General features: G+C 38.9%; 1 protein-coding gene across 1 annotated transcript in view; it reads left to right on the top strand.

The window, feature by feature from the left end:
* Cacna2d3 (calcium voltage-gated channel auxiliary subunit alpha2delta 3) overlaps positions 1 to 20,172 on the top strand; it is a 927,251-nt gene that overhangs the window by 660,053 nt on the left and 247,026 nt on the right. The window contains exon 14 of the mRNA XM_042679948.1: positions 1,112 to 1,129. Coding sequence (XP_042535882.1) covers positions 1,112 to 1,129 — 18 coding nt within the window. The remainder of the gene's footprint in view (positions 1 to 1,111; positions 1,130 to 20,172) is intronic.

The raw sequence follows: 20,172 nt of genomic DNA, 5'->3' as shown, positions 1-20,172 counted from the left end.
AAATGAAAGTATCTGGCATTAGGTTGCTGTGATTTAATGGGATAATATAGATAAAGGACTTCAATACAATGCTGGTGACAAGTTCACGTTTGACAAATGTCGAAGATGAGAAGGAGAATTCAGTCTTCATAATGATGTTGTTCCTAGATTGAGTATTTAATACATGGATAATATTAATTCATTTCCAGATTAGAGAAATGCTTTCAAAGCTTACAGATACAGTAATCACAATACAGTGATGTTAAGCCACAGCCTAATAGTTCTAACAGACAAGAAAAAAAAACAGACAAGCAGATCTCATAAATGTTCATCTTTTCCTATTAATTTCAGTCTCTGTGCAGAAATACTGGTGGAAAAGCTGTTTTGGGAAACAGCTTTTGGTTTGTGCCACTGAGAAAGCTGTTTTGTCTTGACTGCATTTTTATTTCATGACTATCAGCCTTTCTTTCAATGCACAAGTTTGTGTACATGCTCTCTAACCATCCATAACAGGAATAGCTAATATATTGGAAAGCAAGGAAATTTGACTTTAAAAAAAAAAAACCAATGTTTTTCTAAGCATGTATCTTTATGTACGGCAGGATTGCTCAACTTTGGCACTGTTAACATGTGGACTGAATGATTCTTTGTTGTGGGGACTATCCCATGAATCGTAGGATGTGTGTGCAGCACCCTAGCCTCTACTATCTGAGACAAACAGCTCTCCCTCCCTTCATTCCACCCTCCCAGTTGTGATGTCCCCAAATGCCTCATCTAGTCAAGACTACTGGCATGCAGGAAGAAGCTGTGCCATGGGGTTGTGCCATTGGGCTGCTGATCAGAAGCAGCTCGAGTCCAACTTTGCAGAAGTTTACCAAGTGCTTTGGGCATGGTGATTCCTAAACATGTCCTACAAAAGTCCAAGTGTCTGTTGACAGCACAAATTAATCATTACTGTTGCTTTACTTTGAAAAGACATTGGGTTTCGTAGTATATCATTCGTCCTCTCCTCATTTTGATTTTTGTAATCACCCATGGAAACAAAGTAAAGTTTTACAATGAACCTTAACTTCTTATATAATGATAATTTTTTTTCTTTTCTTCTTTTTGTTCCCTCCCCCCATTTATTCAGCTCCCTCAGGCTCAAAAGGTAAAGTCTTCTTTGTCACATCCCAGTCATTCTCAAAAGTCACAAGTCATGCATGTGTCCATAGTGTTGTGCATTTGGCACTGTTCATGACCAGTGAAATGGTTTTTCTCTTACAGTCTCAGAAACCTGAAGTTGACAGGGACACCGTGGACTTGGTCCACGGCCGCAGCCATGCTGGTCCCACCTGAGACCCAGCCACAGCCAGTGGCTGAGGGATGAATCCATTACGTTTAACTTTTCTCTTAAAACTTCTTAGGTCAGGAGTAAGTTTGGCACAGTTCTTCAAACATAACATTCCAGACCTTCTTTGGAATACTCTCCCAGGGAGGCAGATAATGTGAATGATTAGTAGGGTCTAGTGACCAAGTTTAAATTCTAGGTGCCTAAGCCAAGTCTCTGAAAACTCTCATGGGTTTCATTCCTTACAAATCTGTCACTTCCTTTGTTTGTCTCATTGCCTGTGACACCCAGAGAGTGTTAGAGCAGAGTTCTTGCCAATGGCAAGACCCTTTCACTGGTCGTCATTGTCTCTCAGAGATGGTCTGGTTCTGACATCTATAATGTCCTCTATCCAGAAAGACTCCATCTAATTGCAGTGGTGGCTTTACTGTGTCGTCTCCATGGCATGTTATTGTATCCTAGGAATAGTTACGATTTTAAAAAAAGAGGGAGAGAGAGAGAAAGGAGAGAGAGAGAGAGAAAGAAAGAATAAAAGCCACATTATGTTTGCTGCCTTATTCCTGTGTATTTCACAAACGTAACCAAGACTTCTAGACGCAAAAGCAATTTCTGGTGACCAGATGTGGATTGGTTTTACTTCAAGAGTTAAGGTATGGCACCACTGTGAAATTTAAGCAGCATTTCTTGAGCTTCCCATTTTGGACCAGGGATGATTAGGTTCGTCTTCATAGAGAAGTAGCACAACTGCTCTGCAGAAGACAGTCTGTTCAGACCATATGGACAACCAGAGGCCTAAAAAACATGACCCAATTACTCAAATATATTTGAGATATTTAAACAAGGCGAGACATGCTAGTGTGTGATGGCCTGTGGTGATGTTTGATTACACTTGAATGCCATTACAAAAGGACTGAACACTTCATTAAAAGTTAAAGTATTCAAGGATAGCAACAGCTTCTAGGGTAAATAAATGGTCTGAATTCCAAACTGTTTGGAAGACTTGCTATCTTTGATGGCACATGCTTTCTTAATTGCCTACATTGCCTAATTTTCCTTTCTGTAAAGAGACTTAACAAACTCAGTACTCAAAACTGAACCTTTACTTACCAGCATTTACATATCACGGTGCTACTGATCCATACACAAAAGTGTTCCTGTTGTCCTGTTGTAGAAGTTTCCTCATGAATTGGAGGAGCTATCAGCCATATTTTAAAACAAAGTCCAAACAGACCAAGATAGAAGAAAGAACGTTGCTGGACTATATGATTCATCCATAGCACACAGTACGTTCATTTCTTCTGTTGTATTTTGACTCAATCACAATCTGTTTAGAGTAGAGCGTGTTATTGTGATCATAGGAAGTCCAGAGTCAAGGAAGATGTCTCGATTGCTCTCCTAATTCTTTCCCTGTCCCCAGAAGAGGCAGACAATCCAAGCAAATTGTTCCATAGCCATCATTCTGCCTCCTGTTCTGTCATACCTACTAATGTGTCTTTTTCTCTATTCAAACTGAGGAGGTTTATCTTTTAAAAATATTAAGAACCCTAGTGTGAAATTGTCTTAGAACTTGTGTGGTGGGTTTCTCTAGGTAATTCAGCTCTGGAGAAAGATTTTGCATGTAAACTTTAAGAGTTTGGGCTAGGGGGTAGAGGATATTAGGAAGAGCATCTCCCAGATGAAAGGCATCCTGTTTAGGATGGAAAGACCCACCTGGTGATGAAATGACTCAGCCTGCATGCCTCTTATTCACTTTTCATCTCCTCTCCATCTTCAGTATTGCCTCAATAATATGTGTAGAGGCTTTTCTAGATGGGCTAGGTCCCTGAAAACCATATTTCCTCAAATATTCCATCTAGACCAATGAAGGAATGTGTTGATTTTGCCATCCATGACTGTGGTCATAATACTTAACTTCTCTAAGCCTGTGGCTCATAGCTATTTAATGAGACTGATAGACTACTTTTCCAATTTTGGAATGAAAATCATTCTCTACCTATGCCTCATACAGAGTCTGACATGCTAGAGACATACAAAATATGAAGTTCAAAGTTTGGTTTGATCTTGATGCCCCAGAACACATCAACAGAGCAGCTATGTGGTAAGGGGTGGTCTGGGACCTCTGTATAATCTTTTGTGGACCTAGCTCAAGCCAACCAGTAATAAAGATTTGGTGGAGTCCAGCAGATATGTAATGCTCCTGTTTCATTAGAAACACCATATTAACAAGCTGCACCTGCTACATGGAGTCAGATACAAATAAAGAGTGAACTTTAATCTCCAACAAAGCAAAGACTTCCAGAGTAAAGTCAGTTGAGATTTGTTCCCAATTCTTAGACATTACCAATTTATTTCAGCCATTCACAGATATGATTATAATGAATTCCTTTAGCCCCCAAAAGCTTGCTGTTCTCTGGGGAAAGGGAGACATCCCAGCCACTCTGTCTTTGGATCACTTTTCATATGAGGTCATGAGCACATACATTGGACCATCTGCTGTCTGCATTTTTTGCTATGTTTTTATTGGAATGTATCTTTGTATCATCTGCAACTGTTTTCTCTATAAATATTACAAATAACTATGTCTCTGTAAACATGCTTATTTTAATCTCTAAGCTGATCTACAACTAAAACATGTTCAATTTTGGTGCCCTAATGTGTGGCAGACATTACTGGTTGTTTTCAATAAGTTATGGTTGTCATGATTCTGTTGTTTTGAGGGTTTTGCAAAACGCGGATGAGAGTTACAGAATTTACAGTATTAAACCTAGTTTGTGACTTAGGCAAACTAAATAGAAATGGAACAAGTCCACATCTACCTGTGGTGGTAGATGCCTCAATTGTAATGATGGCAGTTTTTTAGAACAGTGATATGCAGTAAAAAGCCTTGTTTGTATTTGTTAACCTCTAAGAGAATTGCTAGGTTCCATACATTTCAACCCTTGTTACAGCATTAGGGTACTAGCTGCTAGTGCTCCTGATGAATAGTGAATACTTTCACCAAATATGGAGGTAGTATCTGAAGTTTTAACTAAAAACCATGTAGCAATTTACGTCCATTGCCTTTGATCTTCACAAATCTATTCTTTTGGATGGAAATCAAGCTAGTTTTTCCACTATATTATCTTTGAATTCCACAAAGACAGATCTGTATGTGACCATGCTTTCCCTTTCCTTTCTTTTTCTCTTCTTTTTGCTCTTTCTTTTGTTTACTCTCTTGTTTTTTTTTTTTTTAAATTGTGAAAATACCGTACAGAGGGGTTACAATTACATGGGCAAGGTAATGAGTACATTGTTGCCTCCTCCCTTGTTTCCCCTTCCCATCCATTCCCATCTCCCCGCTCCCACCAAACATCCCCCCTCCCCACACCAAAGTTGTAAAGTTCGTTTTTGGACATAATGTATTGTACATCTCATTGTTGCAATGGGTCCACCTCTATCCCTATTTAAACAATTTGTTTCTTCCCTTCCCCTCCACAAATAATACCAACATCAAATACAGTGAAAACAGGGGTTATCCTTTCCTTTTCTCTTATGTGCTAGCTGTTGATTTCTGTGAAAATAAAAGATTTTTAAAAAACAACGTCATAGCAGAACCACCCAAAGCCATTTATAACTGTCTGTTCAATAGTCTGACTAACAAAATGTTTTGCAGACTGCATTTTCATTCAAGTAGCTTCTGCCTGTGCATCAGTTGGTAAAAGTAGGGTTAATTTAATCAATGTAGATTTAATCAATGCAGAGTGAGCCTTGGATACTTACTCAGGAATACTCTTTTAGCAATTCCAAATGTAGCTGACCATGTGGGCTACCTGTCTGGACACTAGTACCCCACCCCTTCATTTTCTGCTGCTTTCTTACCACTTTGGAGTTTGCCAAAGACAATTTCTTGATACGTTCCTTGGTGCTCTCTGTCTTACTTTGTTGACACTGTGTTGATTAATATCAGCCTAAAGATTCTAAGAAGGCATGAGCGTTTTTTTTTTTCTCTCAAAACCATAGTTAAAGCAAACCACATCTCTAATCCTGTTTGGAATGGCAATTGATGCATTCAGAGCTGCACTGTACAGCAAAATGATCCCTGTTTAATAGCCTGACCGTGTGTTTTGTTTCCTGTTAGGAATAGCTTAACTTGCCTTCTTGAACAAACACAGCAGGGTTCAAGATCTGTTGTTCTACGCCTGCTGGGATATTCTGTGCTGCTTTTACTTGTATGAGGACTGGGGACTGCATAAATTAACTTCTTAAATGAAAGTTGGAGTTTTTGGTCCTTCAGGATAAACTGTTTTATTAATCCCCCCCACATACCGGTGTAAATGGGAGGCTAAACCATTTGCATTTTCTTTGTTTCCTTTCTTACATTGTATTTTGGGGGAATAAAGGGAAGCATTCATTTATCTAAAGCTTGCTTGCCTCCCCCTCCTTTCTGTCTTCCTCCAGTCTCCTTCTCTCCCTACCTTCCATCCTTCCTTCCTTTTTTCTTTTTTTCCCTTTTCTTGCTTTCTATCATCTCACATCATCACTTTCTTTGGATACAAAGTTATTTGGCTTACCTCTTATCACAGTGTAATCAGATTTTAGCAACTGTGGGGCATTTCTTATTGTTTGCCTCATTTACCTTCCATACTTTGAGCAATAGAATTATCTGTCGTTGAAAATAAAATATTGAAAGTTGATGAAGTCGCTGCGTTCATAGAACTGCAGATCTAGTGATTTTAGTGTTTTATTTCATTGATATAGCCAGCTAAATTAATGAAGTGAGAGGTGATTTACATTTGGTTTTGGTTTAGGACTAGTTTGCATATAAACTATTATTTCTTATTTTGATAAACTTGTTTGTTTTTCTTTATCATTTACTATCTTACAGGAACATACGGGCACCTTTGATAGGTATTGCCAAGCTGATTAATAGACTCACAGTATGAAGGATGATAATGGCTGAATTTAAATGATTAAGTCTAGTTTGTCCAGTCACTTCAGCTCTTCTGGTGGCCAGTGTGAGGGATTCCATAGTTATCTGAATGTGGTGGTGTGTTCCCCAACCACAACGATGGCCACTTAACCAAATAGTTTGTTCTTCACCTTAGTCCTGTGTTACATGTATTTGGGGCAGTCCAGGCAGGCTGCACTGCTGCTGAGGAAAGAGGTACACTTTGTGAGTCTTAGCTGACCCCTTTGTGGTGGCCCTGTCCACCCCTGTGCTCGAGACCTAAAGTAAATGATTCAAAGTGCATGGCTTGCTGATGATGGGACACCCCAAAAATAGCACATAGGCATCCCGGCTGAAGCCCCATGCTGACCTATAGTGGACCAGACCTCTGTTTGAAAGCAGGGTACTACTTGCATTTCTTTATTTTTAATTGCGTTTGAATCTTTATGTTTGAAAGTTTGTTATTTTATGATATATGCCTTTCTTTTGGAAAAGAAACAATTGCTGAAATTAAACAATTTCATAGTATGTGCCAACTTGTGGATTTGCTCCATTTTTACATTATTTTCTTCTTTAAAAATATTTCTCCATTTTCCATTTGAAGTATTTGTAAACTATTTTTAGATTCAAGATACAAGCAAGGTGAAAATGGGATTCAACTTAATTATGCATTTGAAAAATAGCATCTGCATGATTATGTATGACTATTGGTAAAAAGCCTTCAAGAAAGCATTATCAGTGCATATTAAAAGCTTTTGTACCTGCATTCTTTCACCGAGTGGTCTCTTTTGCAGAACCTAACCTAAACAAGTCAATAATTTGCAATTTTATTTATAACAACGGGAAAAAAGAGCCAAAATACTTAGAAACAAAAAAAAAATTGCAGAAGTCAATGAGCCTTCCAAATGATGGACTATTAGGAAGATATTAAATTATTATGGGTCAATTTCATGTAATAAAATAAACTAACAACAGCATGTACCTGGGCACTAATGGCTCATGCCTGTAATCCTAGCTACTTAGAAGGCTTAGATCTCAGGATCAAGATTTGAAGCCAGCTTGGGCAGAAGAGTCCAAAAGATTCTCTAAATAACTAGAAAAAAGTTGAACTGGAAGTATGGCTGAAGTGATAGAGCACCAGCTATGAGCAAGAAAGCTGACAAAGACTTCAAACTTCTAGTTCAAGCCCAAAGTACAGGCACAAGCACCAGAAAAATCAAATTGTTATCTTTTATGTCCTTGACTCTCTGAGAATGGGCATAAACAAATAGGTATAGTAAAAAGTGTTGCAAATAAATGAATTGATATGTTTAGTGGGAGCTATTTCTTACTGGTAGAAGGAAACCATTTATTTTATTTTTAATACATTTCTATGTTTTCAAACCTATGATGAGTTCAGTGAACACATTATTTTTATAAGGAAGCAATTATATGTTTATACTCATGAACTAATTTTATTACTAAATCAAATACGTGAAATGGGAATAGACTGATAAGGCTTAAGCTAACAAATGTTTGTAAGCTTAACTTTTCCCAGAGATAAACAAAAAAAAGTGGGAGACCCAACTCAGTTGTGGAAATGTGTATGCAATTGCATTGACCGTACAGGCAACCAAACTGGCAAAGTTGAATGTTTGTAAAAACAGTAGCTTAGCTTGCCTGGGACAATCTACAATGATAACTGGTATGTGGTTGAAGTCTCGTTGTCATGCACCTCAGTTGATGATGCCTATCTTACACTTCTGGATGGGAGGAAACATCTGCGTTGGCTTAAAGGTGGGTTGAAAGATGGATATGGATGTCATTTTCAGTTTGTTATTTGGAGAATGCTCTACTGACTGGTGTGGCCCCTCAGACTGTATCCACCATGACAGATGTGGATATACCACTCTTACTGCAGAGGTGAGCAGCCCACCCTGCTTCAGAAGACCAGTTTCCCAGTCAACTGGAGGTAGAGTAGAAGCCCTGCATGGTTAGTTTACCTTTGAATCTTAGGCTCAGGTATAATGACTTTCTGGCTATATTAACAAGGTAACAACATTTCTTTCCTTAATGGAAATTTCCTAAGAAGTATGAGCAGAGTTTGCCCAGGGCTCAGCACACTGCTGGAACAAAGTGGTGTAGAAGCAGACCTAGCAGGAGCAGTAACATTATTTACAATCCTATTAGCATCATACATTGTTTAATATAGATGCATTGATAAGCACCAAAATGGTTTTGAAACACTGATTTATGTAGCATTCTTTAAATACGAGAGAGAACAAAAAATATAAAGCTGAAAACCAAGAACTGATTTCAAAATCCTTAATATCTCAAGGCTGTGTGGTCCTGGACTTAAGTTTTAGTGTCCTAAGAATCAGAAGTCTTCTTTCACACCAGTGGTTCACAACTGTAATCCTAACTACGAGGGAGCCTGAGATCTGAGGGTCACAGTTCAAAGCCAGCCCAAGTAGGAAAGTCAATTAGATGCTTATCTCAAATTAACTACCAAAAAGCCAGAAGTGTCGCTGTGGCTCAAGTGTAAGAGTATCAGCCTTGAGTACAAAATAGCTGTAACCCCTCTATACAGCATCTTTACAATAAATAAATTTTTAAAAAATAAAAAATGTTAAGGGACAGTGGCCAAGTCCTGACACAAATATACACGCATATGTACAAAAAGATACAAAATGATTTTAAATTGAAATAAACTTCATGATATGTAAATAAGAGCTTTTGTTTTCCTTTTTTTCTTTTTTCAGTGTACTGGATACAGTTATTTCTTGTCTTTCATTTTTTTTTCTCCTCTGGTTTATTTCCTGTGTTCACTATTTCTGATTTTGGTACCCTTTGTCTTGTATAAAAGTCTATCTGAGGAGCTGGGAAGGTGGCTCAGTGGTAGAGCGCTTGCCTTGCATGCCTGAGGCCCTGGGTTCGATTCCCCAGCACCACATAAGAAAAATAAATAAATAAAAATATTTAAAAAAAAAAGTCTATCTGATTTGGGGAGGGGAAGGAGAATCACAGAAATGGTGGGACAAAGAGTGAACCAATGCAACCGTGATACTCACAAGAGACTATGTTGGAAATGAATCTTATAACTTGGGGGTGGGGAGAAGGTGAGTCACAAGAGGAAGCAGGATGTTACCTTTACAATAAAATGAAAAATATTTAAAGCTATATAATTTTTTTTTTTTTTTTTTAAATTTTTTTTTTTTAAATTTTATTTTATTTTATTTGAGAACATACTGTACAGAGGGGTTACAATTACATGGGCAGGATAATGCATACATTTCTTACCAAGCATTGCATCCTCCTCCTTTGTTTACCCTTCACCTCCCTTCCCAGCCTCCCCCCTCCCTCCCACCCAATCATACCCCCCCCCCCCCACCGACATTGTAAAGCTGGTTTTGACATGACATTTTGTACTTCTCATTGTTGCAACAGGTCCACCTGAATCCTTAAACGACTTGTTTGTCCCCGTCTCCTCTACATGTTATACTGACATCAAATATAGTGAAAGCAGGGGTTACACTGTGAGGGAGGGACACACAAAGCAACAAAGAAATAATCTTATAAATGCATTAGAAACACATGCATGAAAGAAACAAAAACATTAAAATACATATTTGAGGTTTTGTTTTCCTAACATCACATTATCTGACTTTTTCCGCTTGACTCATACCTATACTAGATATTGCAAATAAGGGAAACCATGGGACCTATGTTTCTTTGGGCCTGGCTTACTTCACTTAATATAATTTTTTCCAAGCCTTTCCATTTCCTAAGAAATGGGGCAATGTCATTCTTTCTGATGGAGGCATAGAATTCCATTGTGTATATATACCACATCTTCTTGATCCATTCATCTACTGAGGGGCATCTGGGTTGGTTCCATGTCTTAGCTATGGTAAATAATGCTCCAATAAACATAGTTGTGCTGGTAGCTTTAGTGTGGCCTTGTTTGTGATCATTTGGGTAAATGCCCAAAAGTGGGATTGCTGGGTCGTTGGGGAGCTCTATGTGGAGTCTTTTGAGGAACCTCCATACTGCTTTCCAAAGTGGTTGAACAAGTTTACATTCCCACCAACAATGAAGTAAGGTTCCTTTCTGTCCACATCCCCTCCAGCATCTGTTGTTGTTAGAGTTCTTGATTTTTGCTGTTCTAACTGGAGTGAGGTGATATCTCAATGTTGTTTTGATTTGCATTTCTTTTATGGCTAGGGATGTTGAACATTTCTTCATGTGTCTATTGGCCATCCTTCTTTCTTCTTCAGAGAAGCTTCTCTTTAAGTCTTTCGCCCACTTACTTATTGGGCAGTTGTTTCTTTGAGGATTTGTTGTTGGGTGGTTTAATTTTTTGAGTTCCAAGTATATTTTAGATATGAGACCCTTGTCCGTTGTATGGCTAGTAAAGATCTTCTCCCAGTCCGTGGGCTTTCTATTGATCTTGCTAGCTATGTCATTTGCCCTGCAGAAGCTCTGCAACCTTATACAATCCCATTTGTCCAGCCTTTCTTTGATTTGTTGTGTTTCCGGGTCTCTATTCAGAAAATTTCGGCCTGAGCCAAGGAGACCCAGGGTTTCTCCTATTCCATCCTGTAATGTTTTCAGAGTGTCTGCTTTGAGTTCAAGGTCTTTGATCCATTTGGAGTTGATTCTGGTGCAGGGTGATATATAAGGATCTAGCTTTAGTTTTCTACATGTAGTTAACCAGTTTTGCCAGCACCATTTACTGAAGAGGCTGTCTGTCTTCCATTCTATTGTTTTAGCTCCCTTATCGAAGATTAGATGGCTATAGGTCTGTAGGTTCATTTCTGGGTTTTCAATTCTATTCCATTGGTCCTGAGGTCTGTTCTTATGCCAATACCAAGCTGTTTTGATTACTATGGCTTTATAGTAGAGTTTGAAATTTGGTATTGATATTCCTCCAGCAGTATTCTTTCCGTTGAGGAGCGTTTTTGCTATTCGGGGTCTTTTATTGTTCCATATGAATTTTTGGATTGCCTCTTCTATTTCCTTGAAGAATGAGGGTGGAATTTTGATAGGTATTGCATTGAATTTGTAGATAGCCTTGGGCAGTATTGCCATTTTCACGATGTTAATCTTTCCAATCCAGGAGCATGGGAGGTTTTGCCATTTTTTAAGTTCTGTGTTGATTTCCTTTTTCAAGATTTTAAAGTTTTCATCATAGAGGTCCTTCACTTCTTTAGTTAAGTTAATTCCTAGGTATTTTATTTTTTGTGAGGCTATTACAAATGGAGTTGCTTTCCTAATTTCAGCCACACTTTTCTCATTGTTGGCATACAGAAAAGCCATTGATTTTTGGGGGTTAATTTTATAACCTGCTACTTTGCCAAAGTTTTGAATCAGCTTGAGTAATTTGGGAGTGGAGTCTATGGGATTCTTTAAATACAAGATCATGTCATCTGCAAAGAGGGAGAGTTTTATTTCTTCTTTCCCTATTTGGATCCCCTTTATGTCTGCATCTTGTCTTATTGCTGTAGCTAGGCATTCTAATACTAGATTGAAGAGAAGTGGAGAGAGTGGGCATCCTTGTCTTGTTCCTGAGTTAAGAGGAAATGGCTTTAGTTTTTCACCATTGAGTATAATGCTGGCTGTAGGTTTGTCATATACAGCCTTTATTGTATTGAGGAATGTTCCATGGATTCCTAATTTTTCCAAAACCTTCATCATAAAGGGGTGTTGGATCTTGTCAAATGCTTTTTCTGCGTCTATTGAGATAACCATGTGGTTCTTATTCTTGCTCCTGTTGATGTGATGAATAATATTAATTGATTTGCGTATATTGAACCAGCTTTGCATCCCTGAAATGAATCCTGTTTGATCGTGGTGTATGATTTTTTGGATGAATTGTTGAAGTCGATTGGCCAAAATTTTGTTGAGAAGTTTCGCATCAATGTTCATCAAAGAAATGGGTCTATAGTTCTCTTTCTTTGATGAGTCCCTACCTGGTTTTGGGATGAGGGTTATGATGGCTTCATAGAATGTGTTCGGTAGTGAGCTTTCTCTTTCAATTTCATTGAAGAGTTGGAGGAGAATTGGTGTGAGCTCTGCTTTGAAGGCCTTGTAAAATTCCGCTGTAAAACCATCTGGTCCTGGACTTTTCTTAGCTGGGAGGTCTCTTATTGCTGTTTCTATTTCAATGCTTGATATGGGCCTGTTAAGATAGTTTACCTCATCTTGGTTTAGTTTTGGCATGTCAATATTTGCTAGGAAGAGGTCCATTTCTGTCAAGTTCTCAAACTTATTAGCATAAAGTTTTGAGAAGTATTCCCTTATAATGTTCTGAATCTTGCTTGTTTCCGTGGTGATGTTTCCATTCTCATCTCTGAGTTTATTAATTTGGGTGTGTTCTCTTCTTTTTCTGATAAGATTTGCTAAGGGTCTGTCAATTTTGTTAAGTTTTTCGAAGAACCAACTCTTTGTTTTGTTGATTCTTTCTATAGTTTTTTTGGATTCTAATTCATTTAATTCTGATTTAATTTTGATTATTTCTTTCCGTCTACTGGATTGGGGTTTATCTTGCTGCTCTTTTTCAAGGAGGTTTAGATGTGTCATTAAATTGTTAGTTTCAGATCTCTCCAATTTGTTGATGTAGGAGCTCAGAGCTATAAACTTGCCTCTGAGTACTGCCTTTGCTGTGTCCCAGAGGAGCTGGTATTTTGTGTGTTCATTTTTGTTGAATAGCATGAACATTTGAATTTCCTTTCTAATCTCTTCCATGACCCACTCATGATTCAGCAGTGTGTTGTTCAGCCTCCATGTGATACCGGACTTTCTTTGGTGGCTTTTGGTGTTGAGTTCTAACTTTATTCCCTTGTGGTCAGAGAGAATGCACGGTATAACTTCAATGTTTCTGAATTTAGACAAGTTTGCTTTGTGGCCTAAAATGTGGTCTATTTTAGAAAACGTTCCATGTGCTGCTGAGAAAAACGTGTATTCTGATGCTGCTGGGTGAAATGTTCGGTAAATGTCTGTTAAGTCTAGTTGATCTATGCAGCTGTTTAGATCTGCGGTTTCTCTGTTGAGTTTTTGCCGAGTTGATCTATCTAGTGGGGAGAGTGGTGTGTTAAAATCCCCAACGATTAATGTCTTTGGATCTATATGGGATTTGAGGGAAAGTAGTGTTTCTTTGATAAATTTGGGTGCTCCATTGTTTGGCGAATAGATATTTAGAATTGTAATATCCTCCTGAAGGAGAGATCCTTTAATTAGTATGTAGCGACCTTCTTTATCTCTTTTCACGAATTTTAATTTGAAGTCTATTTTATCTGATATTAGGATTGCAACTCCCGCCTGTTTATGCGGTCCGTTTGCTTGGTAGATTTTGTTCCAGCCTTTAACATTGAAAATGTGTTTGTTTTTATGGGCAAGATGTGACTCCTGCAGGCAGCAGATAGAAGGGTCTTGTTTTTTAATCCAGCTAGACAGTCTATGTCGCTTAATTGGAGAGTTCAGTCCGTTAACATTAAGAGATAGGACTGAGAGGTATTTGGGAGTTCCTGCCATGTTATCTACCTTCTTGGGGGCTGCGAAAACTGGGTTCTTCCTATGGTTCTTGGATTCTCAGTTTGGGTGCAGTTTCTTGGCCTTTATTGCGGTCTTGTTGGTTTTCTATGTGTAGGACATCTTTAAGAATCTTTTGTAGGGCTGGTTTGGTGGAGATGTATTGTTTCAATTTTTCTTTGCTATGGAAGGTTTTTATTTGGCCTTCAGTTATGAAGGAGAGTTTAGCTGGGTACAGTATTCTTGGTTGATAGTTGTTTGTTTTTAGGGCATGGCATACATCATTCCAGGCTCTTCTTGCTTTGATTGTCTCTGCTGAGAAATCTGAGGTGATTCTAATTGGTTTCCCTTTATAAGTGATTACCCTTTTCTCCCTGACAGCTTTAAGGATCTTTTCCTTGTTCTGAGTTGATCCTGTGTGGATTATAATGTGACGGTGGGATGTCCTATTCTGGTCTGGTCTATTTGGGGTTCTAAAGGCTTCTTGTATCTGGACAGGCCTATCTTTTTGCATGTTTGGGAAGTTCTCTGCTAGGATCCTGTTAAACAGATTTCCTAGACCATTAACTTCTGTTTCTAGGTGTTCCTCTACACCCATTATCCTTAGATTAGGCCTTCTGATGGTGTCTTCCAGGTGTTGGATAGATCTATCATATTTCTTGGACTTGTCTTGGATGGTTGTATGTTCTTTCTCTATAATATCCAGGCTGTCTTCAATCCCTGAGATTCGATCTTCTGCATGGTCTAACCTGCTGTCTAGACTCTCTACTTTGTTTTTTATCTCTTTTCCTTCTAGTTGGTCAGCTTTGATGGCTTCAAGTTCTTTGTTGAAGCTCTGTTTTAGGTCTTGTATGAATTTCTTTACTTCCTTAATTTGGTGTTCAGTGTTTGTCCTCAAATCACTTAGTTGATTGGTTATGGTTTCTTTGGGCTCCCATTCCTTCTGTTGGGTTCCATTCAGCATTCCCTTTGTGGTCTCCCTGACTTCCTTCAGCTCTTTGTTAATGGATTCCATGAATGCCTTTAGTGATCTTTGTGTGTTCTCTACCTGGTCTCTCAATTCCTGAATTACTCTTTGATTAGCTTCCTCCCGTTCGTGGGATTCCTGCAGATCTCTTTGAGTGTTCTCAGCCTGCTCACGCCATTCCTCCCTTTCTCTTTGAGTATTCTCAAGTTGTTCACGCAAATCCTGTATCAGTTTTTGAGTAGCTTCCTCACGCTTATGATATTCCTGTATAAACTTCTGGGATGCCTCCTCTCTCTCCCTATCACGCTCATACAGAGTCCTTTGTACGTTGTCAAACTTTTCATTTATCATGTTTGCCACCAGTGTTTGTAGAGCTGTTTGGGAACTCTCCTCTGGATTATTCATTATCTGTTCTAACCCCTGATTATCAGGATTGGGAATTGAGATACCCGAATTTGCCATTTTTCTTGTGTTTTTCCGGCTTACTCTGCCCATTTGAGATGAAGATAGCACCAGTTTTGTGCTAGAACACTATCTTAAGGCAACCATCAACCAAAGTTTGCATTTGTACAGTCAATAGTCTACAGATACAATCTAGTTCAACAGATACATCTATTCGACATCAAACAACTATATGTTAAAGAACTTCGAACCGCAGAGAAGAATTTGGAAAGCCAGAAATTATTAGGGTTAGGAAGAGATGTGGGTAAAAAATAGGAATAGATTGGTGTGGGGAGGCACAGGGAGAGTTAACTATGTCCTAATCACAATGCAGGAAATAGGTTGGGTAGGATGTAAGTAGAGAGAGAGAGAAAAAGAAGAAAGGGAAAGGGGAATGAAAAGAGACCAGAAAAAAAATAGAAACGTAAAAATTAATGTTATTTTAGAGATTAAAAGACCATCTATTTATAGAGGAATATGAATATGTTGAGAGAAAGGGAGGGACATAGAGGAGATGAGAAAAACTTTAAAAAAATGCTTAAAATATTGTATAGGTATAAAGTACTGCTATTAGTGAATTTAAGTCTCAGAGGTTTTGAATTGAGTAATAAGTTTGTGGATTAAGTGTGTACACAATGGGGGATAGGGTCTACTGGTTAACTACGGGTTTATCTGAGGATGTGCAGGACAAGAGTTAAGTCACATAAAGATGAACAAAGAGGAAAAGATGGAAAGGATAGGAAAGTGAGAAGAAAAGATCAGAAGTTCAGTAGAGCTAGAAAAAAAAACAAAAAGATAATTAAGAATGAAAGAAAAAGAGAAAGAAGACAAGAAAAGAAAAGAAAACACACATTCACGTATTCCTAAAATAAAAATTATAAGAGGAGAAAAAAAAAAAAAGTTAATGGAAAACAATTATTTTTTCAGAAGAGGCAAAAATTAAAGATTAATAAAAGTTTTAGAAAAGCAAAAAAATTTTTTTATGTATATATAAGGTAACAAAAAACGAAAAAAAACAAAACAAGAAAAAGAAAAAAAGAAAAGAAGAAGAAGAAAAAAAAAAGTTCTTTGATTTTTTTTTTTTTTTTTTTGGGAGGGGTGGGAAGTGTCCTGTATCTCCCTTTTGTCTGTAACCAGAGTCTGGTTGGAGTCTCTGGTCAGCTTGAGGTCCTGTGGCTTGATTGGTTTCTTAAGTCAGTTTGTTGGAACAGGCAGGAAAATGCTCTGCTTTACCCAAGATTTTGAGATCCCCCTCCCAGGTTAGTTTACTGGGAGGGTGATCTGCTTTGAGAATCACAAAAGAGGGGGATGCAGTGATGAGGCTAGGTTCTGGGTAGAGTTGAGGCCTTTCAACGAACAGTAGCTTTTCCCTGGGGCTATTTTGTGAAAAAAAACTCACAGCACCCAGCCTGGAGCCATTCTCAGGGTTTCTGTTTTTCAATTGATTGTGGTGGCTGCTAGAGGGAGGGGCAGCCTCTGGCTCTGGCCACCCAGCGAGGAGAGCCACTCCAGTGGCTGGTGCCTGAGCTGGGCGACCCCTCCCTGGATGGAACTGAGTCTGTGAGGTCACCTCGCCGCCAAGTTCCTGTGACCTGCCAAATGACTAGCTCTATTCCAAGGCCTGAGCTGGAGCTAGCCGCTCCTCCGAGCTTTGTCGGTATCCAAGATGGAGATCACCGGTGCTGGGGGGGGAGGGGTGGCCTTCCCTCCTCTGCTCCCAGAGGAGTGAGGAAGTGGGGCTTCTACTCACGCGGAGTCTTGGATCTCGGGTCGTCTCTGGTCTGCAAAGTGCAGGATGAAGTTGTCCGCTCCTTGTCGGTTCTTGCTGGTGTTGAGTAGAATCCGCTCGTCCGCTGCGTCTGGCTCCTTCGTCCCGGACTGCGTCTCAGGTATGCCTCCGCGGCGGTGGTCGCCGCTGCGACCCTGCCGCCGCAGCGGCAGCTGCTCAGATGTGTCTGCTTGGCTTCCCCTCTCTTGACTAACTCTCTGTCCTGTGATGGCACACTTGGTGTGATTCTCTGGCTTGGGACTGTTCACTGGAACTCTGAAACTGTTTTCTATGCAAGAGCTTGTTCAGATTCCAGCTTCTCCTCCGCCATCTTCCCGGAACTCCCCAAAGTCAAAGCTATATAATTTTTAATCAAGCACAATCATAAAATACTACTGTCTTGAGGTATTGAGATAAGAGGGCTCTACTTATAACATTGCCAAAGGCAAGCTGCTTTTTTTCTATAAAGTCAAAGAAAGATCAAAATAAAAGAAGCAACAGACATGTTAAAATAGTTTTTATCTCAATTTTTATCATATCCCCAAAGGAATAAAATCACACCTCTTTCTCTACATGAAAAGAAAGACAGAGCACTGAGAGACATTACTTCAAAAGGCTCCACGAATTTGAGACATCCTGGCATTAATGTCAGCATCACCCCTATTGAACCTGGAGCAGTTTTGAAAGGAACATGTCTGGAAGTCAGGTATTCTGATTTCCTTGCTTCAGAACACAATTCTGTAGGTCATTCTTATTGTTCTAAAGGGAATCTTGAATTTCAAGTGTTGGTTTGCTATTTTGAGGGCTTTTTTCCCAGTGTATGTCATGATATACTCAGTATCTATCACTTAATACACTAGATATGTTTTCTGAAAAGCAGTTTAGGAATCTACACTTTGTGGTTGGTCAATAAAATGAAAGATGTGCCACTTAAAGAACAATTGCATGAGATTCCTTAATACATTGATTGAACAATAAAATTCTTCAAGGGTTCTTCAGTCAGATGTGGATTTCTTCCTGGTGGTATTAGAGAGAGAATATATAAAGAACATCGTTCAATGCAGGGACAAATCAAAATCAGTATAAATTACCACAACTGATTTTAATCTGAATTTACTAGTCCTCATAAAAGGGCTTCTCCTGTATAAGAAATAACTTAAATGAGTGACTCAGGAGAATACACCCATTTCTATTGATTTATAGACACAACCTCCTTTACTTTTCCTGGCTTTTTTTTTTTTTTTCAAAATAAATCTAAGTTTTATTTACGAGACTTATCTATCAATGTATTGGTTCTGCTCATTAAAACTGGAAAATTAATCATTCTAAGGATATAGCCAGCTTTCAGTTTTTATTACTAAATTGATTCACATTTTTGAGACTTTTTTTTCTAGTTCTGCTATTCACATGTCAAACCCTCCAATTAATGGATATATAATCATTGCAAACCTACATGTAGCCCATTTCCATTAGAACTGAAGGGATGGCCCCCTAACAGCTGCCAGACATCTCCTGCCAAAGAATCCAACTGAAATGACCCTCTGGGGTAAACTGAAGCAATTGCACAATCATGTATGGCAGTGTTGGAAATGAGTTCAAAGACAAAAAGTTAGATGTTTATCCCTTCGAGTTGACTTGAAGGATTTTAGAAAATCCAACCAAGTCTCATGAGGCAGAAAAATGTCAAGCAAAGGACTAATGCCTTGGTATGGACTTTTCTTTTTCTAGAAATGACTCACAGAATCAAACCACTTGCTGAATCATGAGCTCTGTGTGCTTAGATTGGCTTCATCCCTAATTTGCCCAGGCCTAGGACACATTAGGTGACTCGAAGGCTGGGCACTTGTGACACATCTATGGCTTTTGCTGACTTGCTTCTAGCCTCTTGCTTCCCTTTTTCCTAACCTCCTTTGATTTTTTTTTTGTTGTTGTTGCTTGTGGGTATTGAATTCTCAGCCTGGGCACTGTCCCTTCAGCTCACGGCTAGAGCTCTACCACTGGAGCCAGAGCACCACTTCTGGTTTCCTGAGTGGTTTATCAGAGATAAGAGTCTCTCAGACGTTCCTGCCCAGGCTGGCTTTGAAGGGTGATCTCAGATCTCAGCCTTTTGAGTAGCTAGGATTACAGGAGTGAGCCACAGGCACTCGGCTTCTTTTGATAGATCTCATTATCATTAACCACCCTAACTGGTTTATGAAACATGACTAGCTACAAAGGACATGATGTTCTGTCAATAGAACACTGAAGAAATGTCTGTATTTTTTTATTCATTTGTGTCACATGAAAAGAGTGACAAAATTCAAATTTGGTAGTGTGCGGAATGTATTTTAAAGAAGCATACAAACTTATCCCCCTTTAGGAACATGTATGTTTGTAAAGCAGCAAGTTAGACGCTTTGCTGATAATTCTGCTGAGTCTTTCCTAGAAGTCTTCAAGGATTATGCCTTGTGCGTGCCTGTATGCATACATGCACTCACCAATCCTGGGGTTGAACTCAGGATCTGGGCATTATCCATCCAGCTTTTTTTTTTTTGGGGGGGGGTAGTTAATTGTAGGTGAGACTTCATTGCCTGAGCTAGCTTCAAACCTTGATCCTTAGATCTCAGCCTCCTGAGTAGTTGGCATTATAAATGGGAGCCCACTCCCCATGCTTAGCTACTATACCGATTTTAAGGATGCTTTTGTTGTTGCCTCTTTTGTTGTATTTTAAGCTCTAAAATGTAATGTGTGTTCATCTATTCCAAAATGGGAGGTTGAGGGCAGACTTATTTGTATATGGGCTATGGCAACAGGTAGGCTAAGGCTCAAATTTCCATCCATCTGTGACCTTTTTAATCTTTAATTCCCTCACCTGTTCATTGGGCACAATTTGCAAAATCTGTGTGATATAAGGCTACATAGATGTGTAAAATATTTCAAGCAAAGTTGAGTGATAACCAGCCCTGTTTGATCATGGATATGCACAGGTAGATGTAGTAGTAGATGTATTGATGGAAAGATGGAGGGAAAAATGGAAGGGTGGATAAACAAAAGTGACTAAAGTTTGAGTAACCTACTTGAGGATGTTAATTCCGTTCTCTTTGCTTGAAATTATCATGTTCAGCTAAGTTTTTTTTTAAGAAGTCCTTTTTTCCTCTCTCACTGTGACATTGGCTGGATATCATGAACCTTTGCCTCTGTCAGCAACATGTAGGCACCATGTTCTCAGAATTCCTTACAGTCTCATTGTCCACATTGATGGAGACACAATA

This window comes from Dipodomys spectabilis, unplaced genomic scaffold, assembly GCF_019054845.1.
Source record: "Dipodomys spectabilis isolate Male_0828 unplaced genomic scaffold, ASM1905484v1 ptg000054l, whole genome shotgun sequence".
In the NCBI taxonomy this organism is placed as follows: Eukaryota; Metazoa; Chordata; class Mammalia; order Rodentia; family Heteromyidae; genus Dipodomys; species Dipodomys spectabilis.
This window is presented reverse-complemented; position numbering and strand designations above follow the sequence as displayed.